The 14,751-nt window shown below is 48.2% G+C and overlaps 2 protein-coding genes across 2 annotated transcripts in view; one reads left to right on the forward strand and one right to left on the reverse strand.

Annotated features, from left to right (window-relative positions):
• The window catches only part of LOC310696819 (uncharacterized protein), a 234,548-nt gene that overhangs the window by 186,374 nt on the left and 33,423 nt on the right, over positions 1–14,751 (reverse strand). The gene's annotated exons all lie outside the window — the stretch shown is intronic.
• FAM120C (family with sequence similarity 120 member C) overlaps positions 4,703–14,751 on the forward strand; it is a 36,924-nt gene continuing 26,875 nt past the window's right edge. Inside the window, exons 1-3 of the mRNA XM_083482789.1 lie at positions 4,703–5,500; positions 12,338–12,584; positions 14,664–14,746. Coding sequence (XP_083338915.1) covers positions 4,895–5,500; positions 12,338–12,584; positions 14,664–14,746 — 936 coding nt within the window. The 5' untranslated portion in view covers positions 4,703–4,894. The remainder of the gene's footprint in view (positions 5,501–12,337; positions 12,585–14,663; positions 14,747–14,751) is intronic.

Genomic DNA, 14,751 nt, shown 5'->3' on the forward strand with positions numbered 1-14,751 from the left:
CCCTGAATATGCACTCTTCGTTTGTAACTTTGAAGAGTGCTCTGAAAACTTTTTGTTAGGATGGCAGAAAAATCTGTTAAATGAGTATATAAATTTAAAACACCAGCAGTCCAGAGAGATTCCAAAGGTAGAAAAAGAAAACGCCAAGATTTGGGGCAGCTGCATTCCCTTACCTCGAAAAATCTTATTTAATTTCTGCTGTAATAGTTTGCACCTTCTTATCTAGTGTGCAATCTTAGATAAAGGTGTGTTTAGTTTTTGTTTAAAAAACTGATTCATTCTTTATTTTTCAATTAATAAAGGTAAGTCCTGATCAGTCACAAGAGAACCCCCTCCCTAATATTCTATTATTCAAATTATTACTTTGTTGTGGCATGAATATCTATGTAAGACTATCTATAATTTTATCTTGGCCTTCATACAAGGCAGTGTAAATCTTGTCCCCCAGCCCCATCTATCCTCTTAACAGCCATGTGGGGTAAAAAATATTCTAAAACCCACGGTTTCCTTTACTAGGAAAGTAGTAAACAAGTTTTTGAGTTCTTCAGCACTGTTCATCAGATTGGACATTAAGCAAAGCATTAGAACAGGGTGGCCAACCCTTTGAGGTCTGTGGGGCACATTTCGATTTTTGAGTGAACGTCACGGACATCACATCATTTAGTCATATTACCACACATTCACTGAAAAGAAAGCGCACACATGCACTCACTTTCCCAAGGGATCTTGGTAAAATTTTGATCCAGCAGAATTAACTTGAGCCTTGAAAAGCAGAGTTGAAAAATAGTGCCACACTTCTAACTTCTTCAGCTCTCAAGGAAGAAAAACCTTCCTTCCAACGCAAGGGGGCAGGAGGCTAAGAGGCTTTGTGGGCACTAGGGGGACACATGGAGGGTACCATGGCACACTGGCAATCCCTGCCTTATGGGGAATGGCCACTTGGTGATCCTGGGTGCAACTTGAAATCTGCGCAATACCTGTTAGAGCAGTGTTTCCCAACCTTTTTTGGGCAAAGGCACACTTGTTTGATGAAAAAAATCTCAAGGCACACCACCATTACAGCCCCGTGACGTCAGCGCGCAGCGTCACGTTGGGAGGAACGCATGAAAGTGTAAGTTTCAATTTTTTCCCCTCCCCCTTGCCGGGGAACCTCCAAGCTTTGGGGGGGGGGGAGGAGGCAGCAAAGCGAGGCAGCAAGGAGAGCGCGGCTTGGCTGGGTGAGCTTTGGCAGGGCAGGGAATGAGAGCCGCGAGGCGGGCGCTGCGGACGGAGGCGCTGCCCGCCAAGCTCGCAGGCAGCCAGGCAGGCAGACGGCGAGAGCCCCGCGCTGGGCGGCCTCTCCTCGCCGCCCCGCCTCTCGCCGCCCGACTCGCCCGACTCCCTCCAGGCAACATCTCGCGGCACACCAGGCAACATCTCGTGGCACACTAGTGTGCCGCGGAACAGTGGTTGAAAAACACTGTGTTAGAGCCTCATCCAGTTAAGCCTGCAATCTCCATGCTCAGAGTAATTGCACACATTGTCATTTCAGTTTCAAGCAAGCTTTTCCTATTACACCCTCACACATTTAATAACCAGAAGGATGAAGAGTTACGGAAAACACAACAGCTCACCCACTACTTTGAAGAAATTTTGGTTGGTCCTAATATTGCCCACTCTGGGATGGTGGATTTCTTTGTGTTTATTATCAGACACAGCTTCTTTGCTTCTCAGGGAAGGTAGGTGAGTGTGGCTGCCTCAGGCACTGCAGGGATTGGTTGCAAGCTAGCAGCATTTTGCTGGGTATGGTTGCAATTTCACCCATATCAATTGCCAGCAGTGGGGGACTGCGGAACCAGATCGCTGTGCAATCGAGGCTGCGGTTCTTTATCCCGTTCCTTCCCACCCTATAAAATGCACATTGGTAAAAGAGTTATCTAGACAGAGGAGAAATTCGCCTAAATCCACCCTCGCATTAAAAGGGGAAAATACCGTACATATAGCCATGGGTATTTTATCTTTAAAGGTAAAGGGTAAAGGGACCCCTGACTATTATGTCCAGTCGCAGATGACTCTGGGGTTGTGGCGTTCTTCTCGCTTTATTGGCCAAGGGAGCCGGCGTACAACTTCCGGGTCATGTGGCCAGCATGACTAAGCCGCTTCTGGCTAGCCAGAGCATGGAAACACTGTTTACCTTCCTTCCGGAGCGGTACCTATTTATCTACTTGCACTTTGACATGCTTTCAAACTGCTAGGTGGGCAGGAGCAGGGACCGAGCAACGGGAGCTCACCCCGTCGCGGGGATTCGAACCGCTGACCTTCTGATCGGCAAGCCCTAGGCTCTGTGGTTTAGACCAGTGTTTCCCAAACGTTTTTGGGCAACGGCACACCTGTTTACTGAAAAAAAATCTCGCGGCACACCACCATTAAAGCCCCGCCCCGTGACGTCAGCGCGCAGCGTCACGCCGGGAGGGACGCACAAAAGTGAAAGTTTTTTCCCTCGGCAGCTCCTCTCAGCTGCGCTCAATCCGCCTCGGAGCGCAGGAGCGATGCCTCTCTCTGGCTCTCCCTCCGCGCAGGCTGAGGGAGGGAGGGAGGGGCGCGTGTGACCCGTCTCTGCTGGGAGACCAAACCCAGCGAGGCAGAGTCGCGCGGAGGCGCCCAGGCAGCGCTGCCGGCTGCGAGGAGGAGCGCCAGGCAGCAGCAGGAGGCGCGGCCTCTCCTCGCCGCCGCCGCCCCGTCTCTCGCCGCCCGACTCGCCCGCCTCCCTCCAGGCATCTCGCGGCACACCAGCCGATGTCTCACGGCACACTCGTGTGCCGCGGAACACCGGTTGGGAAACACTGGTTTAGACCACAACGCCACCTGCGTCCCTAACATTTTACCTTTAGGAACGGTTTAAAAACAGGCTGTTTCCAGGCTGGAAACAATGCTCCAAACTTGCTTAGAGGGCTACCCCCCCCCCCAAAGAGGGCCAAAGTCTGGCAACCCTCATAAGATGCTCTGTCACTGCTGAGCATGCAGCCCCACCTGGCGAAATGTGCAGGGAACTATGCAGCCTCCCCTGACAGGTGTGTGCCGGCTCTGCTTGGGCAGGTAGGAGTGCATGGCTTGCCCTGAGAGAAGTTATTCCTTCCTTTTCACGGGAGGCTTGTGGCCCAATGGTCTTGTTACCACTGACAACATTGCAGTGGTCTAGGCCTTTATTTCCCTCATTTTCAGAAACTCGGCTTATCTCCTACAGTGCTTTCTTCCCGTGTGTGTGTGTTTCTTCATTTGTAGCATTTAGATCCCACTTTTTCTTCCAGGGATGCTGCTTTCCCCCATCCTCAGCTACTACCCCACAACTATCCTGTGAGGTAGGCTAGGCTGAGAGGCAGCGACTGCCCCCTCCGCCCACATCCCGTGAGCTTTGTGGCCGAGTGGGAGATTTGAACCGTAGTCTCTCCCAGGTCCTAGTCGGGCCGCTCTAACCACTGTGCCACGCTGCCTCCGCACCGCCCCATCCGCCGGGCTCCGTGCGCATCTGCCAAACGCGGGCTGGGGTCTCGGACCCTGTGCGAATCCTGCAGAAGCGGTTCTTCTTGTTAACCTGGCAGCAGGACAAGCCCCAACCTGACCCAAGCGGAGTGAAGATCTGCTTCAGGAGCAAGCAGGGAAGAAAGAGTTGCACAGGGATCTGCTGCCCAAGGCAGTTGTTAAGCTGTGGGCGAACATATCAGACGACACAGCAATTCTTCAAACAGCTCTTGTTTATTCACAGGCCAGAACAGAACTGAACTGAAGGGCTCAGCCAGCCTGCTTATATAGAGCTCCACTACAACGCAACTGTAACAACTTTCTGTAACTAGCCAATCACTGAATGTCACTTTCCTTATTTGCATATGTGGACCTGAGTGAAAACTATCTACAGTATCCCTCTGCTGGCCCAGGGTGAGAACTTCAGTCCATAACAGCAGTTACCTCGCCTTCCCTCATGGCGGGGCCAGTCTGCCTGGCAACCAGTCCCATCCTTCCCAGCAAACACCGCGCGACTCCCGGCGGCGGCCTCGGCTCCTCTGAAGCCCTTCAAAGCGCGAACAGGATGCTGGGTAGCGCCCTTCTCCTTCCTGGACTGGGCGATCCGGACTACGTCTCCCAGCATGCCAAGCGGGAAACAGAAACGTGACAATATGGCGCCCAACGAAGGCCCAACCAGGTACCCGCTCCCCTTCCGGGCGGCATTACTGGAGCCCAACTCTGAGGCGATGTTGTTTCCTTCGAGGTGGGGGAACTACACTGCCCATGAGCCGGTGAAACCACGCGGTGAAATAAAAACGTACGAAGGCCTTCGGATGAGGAGGCGCGAGGCTGACTGGAAGTTGTGGCGCTTTGCAAGTCTATGTTCGCAATGAGCCTCCGACTTCCGCCCCTCCCGTGAGGCCGCGCAAACTCACAAGGGGGAGATCAGTCCGTACAAAAACATGGCGGACCCCTCAGGCCACCGGGAGTTGTAGTCCCAAGTCGGCCGACTCCAGCTTTTGGCGGCCCGGAGAACCGCTTTCCCTGAGACTACAAGTCCCATGAAGCTATGTGGCCCCTGGAAAGCGCGAAGAAATCATAACAAGATGGCGCCTTTCCCGCCCTGCCGGGAGTTGTAGTCGTGCCGCCTGGCATGGTCCTTCTGACTTAATGAGAGACCCAGCAGAAACGGGACTACACTTCCCGACGGGCTCCGGTGTCAGCTGCGGGGGAAGGAGGAGGAGCGGAGGAGGAGGAGGAGAAGGAGAAGAAAGCTACAACATGGCGGCTGCGTCCATTCCCACGAACCGGGCGCTGTGAGGAGCCAAGCGCCAGGAGCTGGAGCAGCTCTGCCTGTGCCAGGTCCTGGTTCCGGGGGTGCCCGCCCCGTCGCGGAAGTGGGGCTCGCGCGGCCATGGGGGTGCAGGGCTTCCAGGAGTTCGTGGAGAAGCGCTGCCCGGGAGCTGTGGTGCCCGTGGACCTGTTGAAGCTGGCGCGGGCCGTCGGGGGCCGGGGCGGCGGGGGCCCTGCCTACTGCGCCGCCTTCCACCCGCCCCCCGCCGGCTACCCGCACCCCGCGCCGGGCCTGGGAGCCGTGGTCGGTGCCGGCCCCTACGGCCACCCGCAGCCCTCGCCCGGCTTGCCCGGCCCCGCCGCCGCCGCCCCGTGCCCCGCTCGGCTCCTGGTGGATGCAGACTCGGCCTTGCAGCGCCTCTACGGCGGCTACCAGACGGACTGGGTGTGCGGGGGCCAGTGGAATGCTATGGTGGGCTACCTGGCTGCCCTCTCGCAGGCCTGCCTCTACCAAGGCGGGCTGGAGCTGGCTGTCATCTTCAACGGAGGGCTCGGCAAGGAGAGGCTGCCTGAGTGGGGCAGGAAGGCGCAGGCGGAGAGACAGACAGCCCAGCTCATCGCTGGGCATGTGGGCAACAAGGGGACCCCGCCACCCCGGGCCTGGTTCCTTCCCCCAGCCTGCTTGGGGCACTGCGTCCGCTTGGCCATGATTCGATTCCGGGTCAAGGTAAGGCCCACACCACCATCCCGAACGCATCCCATCACATTTCGTAGAGTTCTGCTTCAGAAACCATCTCTGTTGGTTCTTGCACTCCTTCACGCTCATTGTTTCCTGGCTCCCATTTTAGTGGGCATTTTTGTTATATTTCGTTCATCTGTTGCCCATCATGGTTTTCCAGATTTCATTCTATCTCAGAATTCCTCGTCACTCAGCACCTGTTGCCTTCCCTGTCGAGCAGCTCCGGCACCTTTCCTTACAGTTAAGGCCCTCTGCCTACTAATTTTGCAGAGGTGTTGCCCTCACCTTGTCTGCCACTGATATTTCTTATTGCCTACCTTTTCTTTTGCCCTATGCGTTTTTAATTCTAATGCCTAGACTATTGTTTTCCTGGCAAAGTCAATATGTGAGTTGTAGTTCACCTGAGAGCCAAACATCAAGCAGTGGAGCATCCTTCTTGACATATAGCCTGGCCTTGAAAAAAAATAAAATAAAATCTGCAGAACTTTCTAACTCTGGAAAACGTCTACTATGTTGTCCATCCAAGTGCATCTGTTTTCACTGGGCAGGGGTGGAGAACATGTGGCCTTCTAGTTATTAATGGCTTTCATCTCCCATTAGCACCAGCCAGTAACATCTGGAGAGCCACAGTTTTCCTCACCCCTGATTTATGACATATTGGCAGCCTGAAATAATCAGTTTTCTACCTAGTTATAAAACCTCCACTGCTTGGTCAACTGGAAGTAATTCTTCCTTACCACAGGCACAGTTTTTACAAAGTTACCACAGGCTGCAATTCTTCCTTAGCCCAAGTGACTGGCAGCTTATTAACCAAATTTGTGCTGTGTCTTTTCACGCTAGCCATCCATTATTCAATCCCCTTACATTCTGCCCCTTCTCCTTCTTTATTCTATTTTTTAAGTACTTAAATTTTTGTAATCTCTCTTTAATTGATTCATTAATATTTTTGAAGCCAAGGTTTTTGGCATTAGATTTGTGTTTTGCTGAAAGAATAACATGACTAATTCTGGACAGATCTTCTCAGTGTAACCATCTGTGCAATAAGAAATAATAGCAAGAGTGTTTGCATCACCTATTTTAGCCAAGCCTGGACAATTGTAGGATTGAAATTAGCAAAGTGTCACTTATGGGTTGAGTTTTCTATGGCTGTATGAACTCTATATTGTTTATTTTTGCTAGGAAAACTAAAATTTGCTAGAAAAATGTGGACTGGAGCAACACCTAAAGTTAGTATCTAGGACACAGCTGGATGTGCAGTTGCTTCTGTAGGCTTCTGGTATAAGAGCAAGGTGTGTACTACAAGACGCTTTATACAAGAAAATGACATTCAACAGGATTAGAACCCACACCCTCATGCTCACACAGAAGTTCTCTAGTCTAAAGCATTATACTGCTAATCCAGATCAAAATATATTTGAATCATTTCGCCCTGTGAAGGGTGATTGTTTGCTCCCCATACCTAACAGTGGGCAAATGGCAGAAGTACATTAGATGAAGTAATGTAAGGCAATATAGGGTAGCCCCCGCCAGCCCCCCCCCCACATAGTAGGTAATGCAGACACGCTCAGGAAGAACAAGAATTGGTGAATCCCCTTACAGCATGGTATGATGCAGTGCTTCTTGTAGTCTTTGGTTCTGGCAACTGGAATTCAAATCTGAAATTGACCAAGAGAAGTCCCTGAGTTGCCCTGCCTGGACGTTGCACAGCATTTTGCATGATCTTTACAGGGTTAGGGGGCTGGTTGAAATGACAATCAAAAAGGTCTCTGTAGGCAGATGTGTGCGAGAAAAACCAAGCGGTGGGAATAGAATTAAGTAGCAGCATCAGCCGTGGGAAAAGTGGGTATGTGAGCTTGTCCCATGTCAGCTGGTGTCACATAGTGGCTGTTAGCGTGAGGCCAGGAAGTTCCATGTTCAAATCTCACTTGGCCACGAACTTGCTATGTGGTCTCAGGCAAGCCACTGTTCTCTCAGCCTCCCATATGGTCCTTCCCATATGCTGACAATATACCTTACAGGGTTGGTGTCGTGATTACTGAGCTAATGTTTGCAAAGCGATTTAAGAATGTAAAAGACAGACATTAGTTCAGGCTTCCTCAAACTCGGCCCTCCAGATGTTTTGAGACTACAATTCCCATCATCCCTGACCACTGGTCCTGCTAGCTAGGGATCATGGGAGTTGTAGGCCAAAAACATCTGGAGGGCCGAGGTTGAGGAAGCCTGCATTAGTTAGTCCCTTCCTCCCTCTGTCTGTCTGTCTGTCTGTCTGTCTCTCTTCTCTCTCACATACACCTTTCAAAGATGTGTGTAAAGCAAGTAAAGGCAAGCCCAAAGTTGTATATCCAATCCTTGTGATTTCTAGGTCCCTGTCACCAGGGTTTTTCAAGTATTGATCAACAAGTTCTTCACATTTGAGGATAGCCATTTGAGAATTCTAGAATAACTGCAGTATGCCCATGGTGAACTGGAACTTGGTTATCTTCTAGGGTTATTTAAAAATGCAGTGCAGTTTCTGTCATTCATGTGTGAGATATGAAATTGGTCACAGCGTTCAGTGTTGAACAAGCTGCCCATCTCCTGTATAGAACCTGATGGGTTTGCTGGCCTTTTTAAAGACACACATTAAATACAATTACAAGAAGCACAAGCAACCCCTTGGCCAGTATGAAAATAGGATGCAGACTCGATGGGCCTTTGGTATGATACAACAAGACTGTTCTTATGGCGTGCTTGGAGCAACGTGTCTGGCTGCAGATGGAGAATACTGAATTTCAGCTAAATTCCTTCAAATAGCTGCACGTAACCTCCTGAGGCCAAAGGTAAATTGGCAAGCAGAGGCTTGGAGATCAGCTGAAGTTGAATAAGCTTTGGAAACAGCTGACCTGAAACAGATGAGTTTAAATACAGCCTCATTTAATAAATGATCAACCCATTTTTAAAAAGTGTGTTCTCAGCACCACTTTGAGTGCATTTGGAAAAGCAGTTTTACAATATTGGGCACACACTTTTAATAAAGCCCTGTTGATTTCAGAGAGAGAATTGAATCTGTCCTTAAATTTGAAATAAGTGAGACATAAAACGTACTTTAAATCAGGATTGTATGTTGTTTAGGGGTGGGAAACAGTTGAACCCAACTAGGTTTTGGTATTAGTCTTGTACAGTTATCTCTGCAGTGGGCAGGATCCAAACAATTCCACATTAAGTCCCATACATCCAAAGAATCTTTGAGCTTGGGCTTCTCAAAATGTTAGTTCCCATACCACAGTCCAGTTTTGAAAACTGAGGGAGATTTCAAAAGTAGATTATAATAATCCGGGTTGGTTGGCTGTTCCATTGTGTCAGGGTGGGGGGCAGAGAAAAGAGGAATGGAAACCCACTGGGTATGCCCAAGCCTGGGCTAGTATAGAGGCAGCTCTTTGGATGCTGACCTGTGTATTTCTGTATATTGTGGGCTGGATGGATTGAAGGGAACCGAAGCCTCAAATCAGAGCAAAAGTTCTTAATAGTTTGCCGCTGAGCATTCCATTCCATTCTCCCTGTTCATTTTTGCTAAGAGGTCTTGGGTTTTGCGCTAAAGAAATCCCAGTCTCTCGCAGTTCAGAATCAGTGCTTCAAGTCCATTACGATTTGAAGCCTGTGTGTCTAAATTTTGCTCTGTTGCACGAAACCATTTTGTTTTCAATACTGTGTGTCATGGGAGAGCAGGGAGTGAGGCTCTTAAAATGGTTGGAAGCAGTAAGTGTGTGGATATAAAGCAAGAGAGACGTGGATGGGGATTCATACATAGTGAAGTATGGCAACTTTCTGCTGGATTCTGTACTGAGATACCATGTCACTTGTAGGCATTTAGCATAAATAGCCCTTCATGCTTTTAAGGTTCTCTTCCTGTAAAAAAGAGAGAGAGGGAAGGAGAGATCTAGGAACTTGCTTCCCTCCCCCCCAAAGAAAAAACTAGGCCATGTTCTGTGCTGTCTATCATGAGTGTGGCTTTAATCTCTTAAACTAAGATTTTAGTTACAAGAAATAACTTTTGTTGTTCATTTTTGGAATGTCATTTGGCTTTCGGTGAGTGTGTTACCTTTTCGAAGTGCAGTCTTTTCGAAGTGTGGATGGGTGGTCCTGAAACAGTGTTAGAACCTCAGGTATATCAGCTAATCACCAAATGGCACCTTAAACCGAGGTTATGGTTGCCACAATGCAATGTCTATGCATCTTTTTTAAAATGAAGTTTGTTATGATTATTTGCTTCATTTCTATACTGATCTATATTTTAAAGAAAAAAATATAGCAGTTTACAACACATTAAAACAGCAAATAAAAGAATCCAGAATAAAACAAATTCAAGCTTCAAGGAAATTATTTCAGATCCTTCTCTAAGGGACATTTGATTTCCCCCATATTTATTTGCCTTCCTAATTTATACAGCTGCCCCATAGCAGAAATACTCTAGGAAGCCAGGGTGGTGTAGCGGTTAGAGTGTCAGACCAGGACTCAAATCTTGAAGCTCACTGGGTGACCATGGGCCAGTCACAGCCTCTTAACCTACATTGTAGGGTCATTGTAGGAATTATCTGAGGAGGGGAGTGAACCATGGAGAAAAAGGTGGGGTATAAATGCAATAAATAAGCTCTTCTGCTTACCTGCTTAAGAAAGTTGGAGGGGCAGCCAGATGGAGATGTCGGTCACCAACCTGGCACTCAGAGATCTCCATGTGGTCACAATTGGACTTGCTCCACACCTGGCGCCTGGTGAAGTTCTAACACTGTCCTGAAATCATTGTGTCTTATTGTTGGCTTGTGTGGGGACAGATTGTGATGATGCTAGATGTTGGTAACCTACAGATAAAATGCATATCAGTATGTTGGTACTTGCTATTTTTCTGGTGATTGCTATGGCTCTTGGTGTTTCTCAGGGCAATGAACCTATGAGAAGCTCTTGGATGAAGTAAAACAATCAGCAGGAATACCAGCATTCTGTATTTACTGGGTGGGTGGGCATGGAATCATTCAATGCAGGAAACAGGAAAGGACACAAATAAAAATAATAACTGACAGATGTTTGAGAGGCGGCAGGAGAAACGAGACACACTTGGATTTCTGATCCAATGAAGTTAAATTTCCAAAATTGCAGGTGGGAGAAGGCAGCCAACTTTGCTGAATCAGGCTGATGTCTATGTAGTCTAGCAACCAGCCTAGTCTTTGGGAGCACACAGATGATGGCTTGCTCCTGGTATTCAGTAGGTTTTATGCCTCTGAACATCAAAGGTATTTATCATGGATGTGAGTATGGATGGTCATATTCTCCATGAATTTGACAAAAAATAGTTTATACAAGCTAATTGAGCTAGTGAACCATCACCGTGTCTTGTAGGAACGAATTCCATCATTTTATCCATTAACCCTCCCTAGCAAATACTTCGGCATCAACTTCAGGAGGCCCTTTTCATGTTTTTCAGGGACAGGATCTTTAAGCCTTAGGGGTTTGCAAAATGTTCTTCTGAAAGGGCTAAAGATTTCAGCTAAAGGACTAACGATCACCAAGGAAATGCTAGTGATCACCATTTATAGCAAGAGTAATGTCTTGCTTCCCATTAAATGTCAAAGAATTTATTTATTTTTGGGTTGGGGCAGAGGAACAAAGCCTTAAGATTACAGTGACAGGACCCAGTCCCTTAAATGTTCAATAGTTGGATAATAGGGTGGTCAAAAAAAACCCCCAGGATCTGCCTTTATATTGTTTTTTAAAATCCTGATTTGAAAGATAAACAGCCTAGTTCCTGCTGCTTTGCCATTAATCACCTTTGGTTTTTAAGAGTTTCTGTCTTGCTTCCAGTTTGTTTTGCTTGGTTTCTTTCTCACACTAAAATAGCTTTCCAGCCTCTGTCCCCTCTTGAGAAATATGAAGTGAATCACAGCAAACCATTAACTGTATAGGTTACGGGTGCCAACCATTTTGGGCCTCTGGGCACATTTGGAGTGAGTGCTGTGGGTGCCATGCCCTCTGATAACTTCTCTTCTCCACCCTCACACCACCAGGACTGAGCGATAGAAGTGCACACACTTCACTTTCCCAAGGGGTCTAGGTAAAAGTCAGATCTGGGACTGTGAGTCCTGAGAAGCACATAGAGCTGAAAAGGGAAGTGACAAAGAACATCGCTCTTCCAGCTTCCCCCTTCAGCCCTGTGTACTTTTCAAGTGAGAAACAGGTAACCATCCTCACCACCTCATGACCAAAGGGGGAAGGGAATAGAAAAACTCAGAAATTCATGGATGCCAGATGGCACCTGCAAGCAGCATAGTAGTGATCTCTGGTGTATATAATGTCTTTTTCTTGAGAAACAAGGAAGGAAGGAAGGCTGTTGACCCACTTGATATGAGATAAAACCTGTAGTGTGGGATATCTCTTGAAAATTGTCAACACCTAAATCTAGTGTACATGTAATATTTTTCAACCTCCTAATCATGATTAAGAGATAGGAACCGCCTTCCTCCCCACTCCCTTTCCCCTTCTAATTCTCCTCCTTATTCTTTAGTGTTATATTTGCCCTGAATTTATCACAGACCACGGTTAACTTTAACTAGAGTTTGCAGAGCAGCATGAAACTGAAACACATGATGTCTAGACACCTTGTTCTGATGACATTTTTGATATTCACATGCCATACCTTTCAGCTTCCAAAGGGAAGTGAGCCGCTTTCCTGCATATATAAGCAGATGCAGGAATTGCCCTGAAGTGAATTCTGTACTGGGGGGGCTTAACAGAAAGCACGAAAGAGCTTTGCTGCAGTGTGCCTTTTTACTCAGCCTCGTCCCTTCTTTTCTGCAGGTGTTCCAGAGCCTGGAGGATCATCACCAGGAAGTGGTATCCTTCTTCCGGGAGAATGGTTTCCATGGGCTCATTGCCCATGACTCCGAGTATGCCCTCTGCAACATACCCTCCTATTATAGCTCCCATGCCCTCAAACTGAGCTGGAATGGCAAGAACCTCACCACCAACCAGTTCCTGATGCAAGAAGTGGCCAAGCAGCTGGGCCTCAAGCTAAGCAGCTTCCCCATCTTCGCTGCCTTGCTCGGTATGTTGAAACTGGATGGGCTGAGTGGTGAAGTGAAGGTTTCAGAGGATTGGGTCCAATTCCCTGCTTGGGCAAAAAGCTCACTAGGCAGCCATGAGCAAGATGCTCTCCCTTGGCCTAACTCACCTCCCACAGTTGTTGTGAAGGCTGTAAAAAGAGTGAAACATTAAATCAGCAGAAGTAGGCAGTGGCACAGTTCAGCAGCATATATTTCAGTGCCTTGACTTTAAAATGAGGGGTACAAGTACTCAAAAAATTGTGTTAGTGAATTGTTTCACACACAGTCTTTTCTCTGCCTAACTATAGCATTCCCAGGGGGTCCCAAGATCCGGCTTAATTTTACACATGGAATGTCTGGTATCTCTCAAGCTAATGAGAGACCCAGGAAGGGCTGTCAGATCACAGGTGCTGTCAAACTCCCAACTTCCTCAACTTCCCCCCAACTTCAGTGTTTGGTGCTACGCAAGCTGGGAGTTTCTGATCTGGGGGAAAGAAAAAGAGAGTTAGGATGTGTCCAGATATTGGCGAAGGGCTGCTGTGTATTTATTTATCTATCTAATTATTATATTTATATCTCACCTTTCCTCCAAGGAGCTCAAGGTGGGACACATGGTTCTTCACCGCCACCCTTAATTATCTTCACCACAACCCTGTGAGGTAGGTTAGGCTAAGAGACTGATTGGCCCAAGGTCACCATTCATGGCTGAGTGGGGTCCTAGTGCAACACGCTAAATCACTACACTGCACTAGCATTGGCAGGAACTAGAAAGAATCCGGAAGGTTGTCTGAACATGTGAAGCTGCCTTCTGCTATATCTGATCCGTGCAGAGTTAGATCATCCTGCCTAGTATTGTCTGCTCTGACTGGCAGCAGCTCTCCTGGATAAGATATTTTTAACTGGGATGGCATTACCTCTGGGCTACAGCCCCATGCCAATGTGTGTCTTTTCAATATGAGAAAGAAGAGGAACGTGCAGTGAAGATGAGAGAGAACTTAAATTCTGTTCAGGACATGAGTGCTTAATATTTCTTCAGGGAAAAGGCTTTGAGTGAGGATGGGAGCATCTAGAAAGTGGTTCTGTAAGTGATCCACCATACTTATGACCTCAGGAAGCTTTACGAGGTGCCTTGGTCAAGGCCATCAGAACAGTCCCTATGAGTCCAGCTGAACACTATCCTGGCAGAAGTCTAGAACATGGATGGAAGCCAAATATGCTTGCAGTTTCTGGGTCATTGCTGGCATAAGAAGCTTCCACAGAGAGAAATTGAATGTGGACAGAGAATTCAAGTTGCTCCTCTCAGAATGAGGTATTGATAACTCCAGACATGCTCTCCTTAAGAACTTCCGCCACCTTGGTTGGGCTTGGATTCAGTTTTGCTTTGTTTCAGCTGGAGGAACGTGCAAATTAAGTAGCTCCATGCAAATGTTTATAACTTCTGTACTAGAATGTGGATATGTGTGTGTTGTGTGCAGCAGTGGCGTAGCGTGGGTTGTCAGCACCCGGGGCAAGGCAAGTAATTTGCGCCCCCTAACCCGTGGATTTGCGTCCCCTAACCCTAACTCCCAGATGTTGCGCCCGGTGCGGCCAGCCCCCCCTGCACCCCCACGCTACGCCACTGGTGTGCAGGAGAGTCTTTAGCATCATGCTATACTTAATGTATGGGACACGGGTGGCACTGTGATTTAAACCACAGTGCCGCTTGGGCTTGCCGATTGGAAGGTTGGCGGTTTGAGGCTCTGCAACAGGGTGAGCTCCTGTTGTTCGGTCCCAGCTCCTGCCAACCTAGCAGTTCGAAAGCACGTCAAAGTGCAAGTGCGGGAAGGTAAACGGCGTTTCCGTGCAACCCCAGAGTTGTTCGCGACTGGACTTAAATGTCAGGGGTCCCTTTACTTTTACCTTTATACTTAATGTGCTTAAACCTTAACACTAGCAGGTTCAATCCAGTGAGACCTGTTTCTGCATACCTGTGTTTTACCTATTGGAAAGGCAGAGAAATAAATTGGATGGGGCGGGGGAGAGGGTTTGAATCCTCTTGTTTGTTGGCAACTGTTCAGTTGTTATTCCCTTTTTGCTCCCAGGGAACCACATCCTTCCAGATGAAGATTTGGCTGCCTTCCATTGGAGCCTTCTTGGACCAGACCACCCACTAGCTTCACTCAAGGTAGT

This window comes from Podarcis liolepis (assembly GCF_965112155.1).
Source record: "Podarcis liolepis genome assembly, chromosome: 17".
Taxonomy (NCBI): Eukaryota; Metazoa; Chordata; class Lepidosauria; order Squamata; family Lacertidae; genus Podarcis; species Podarcis liolepis.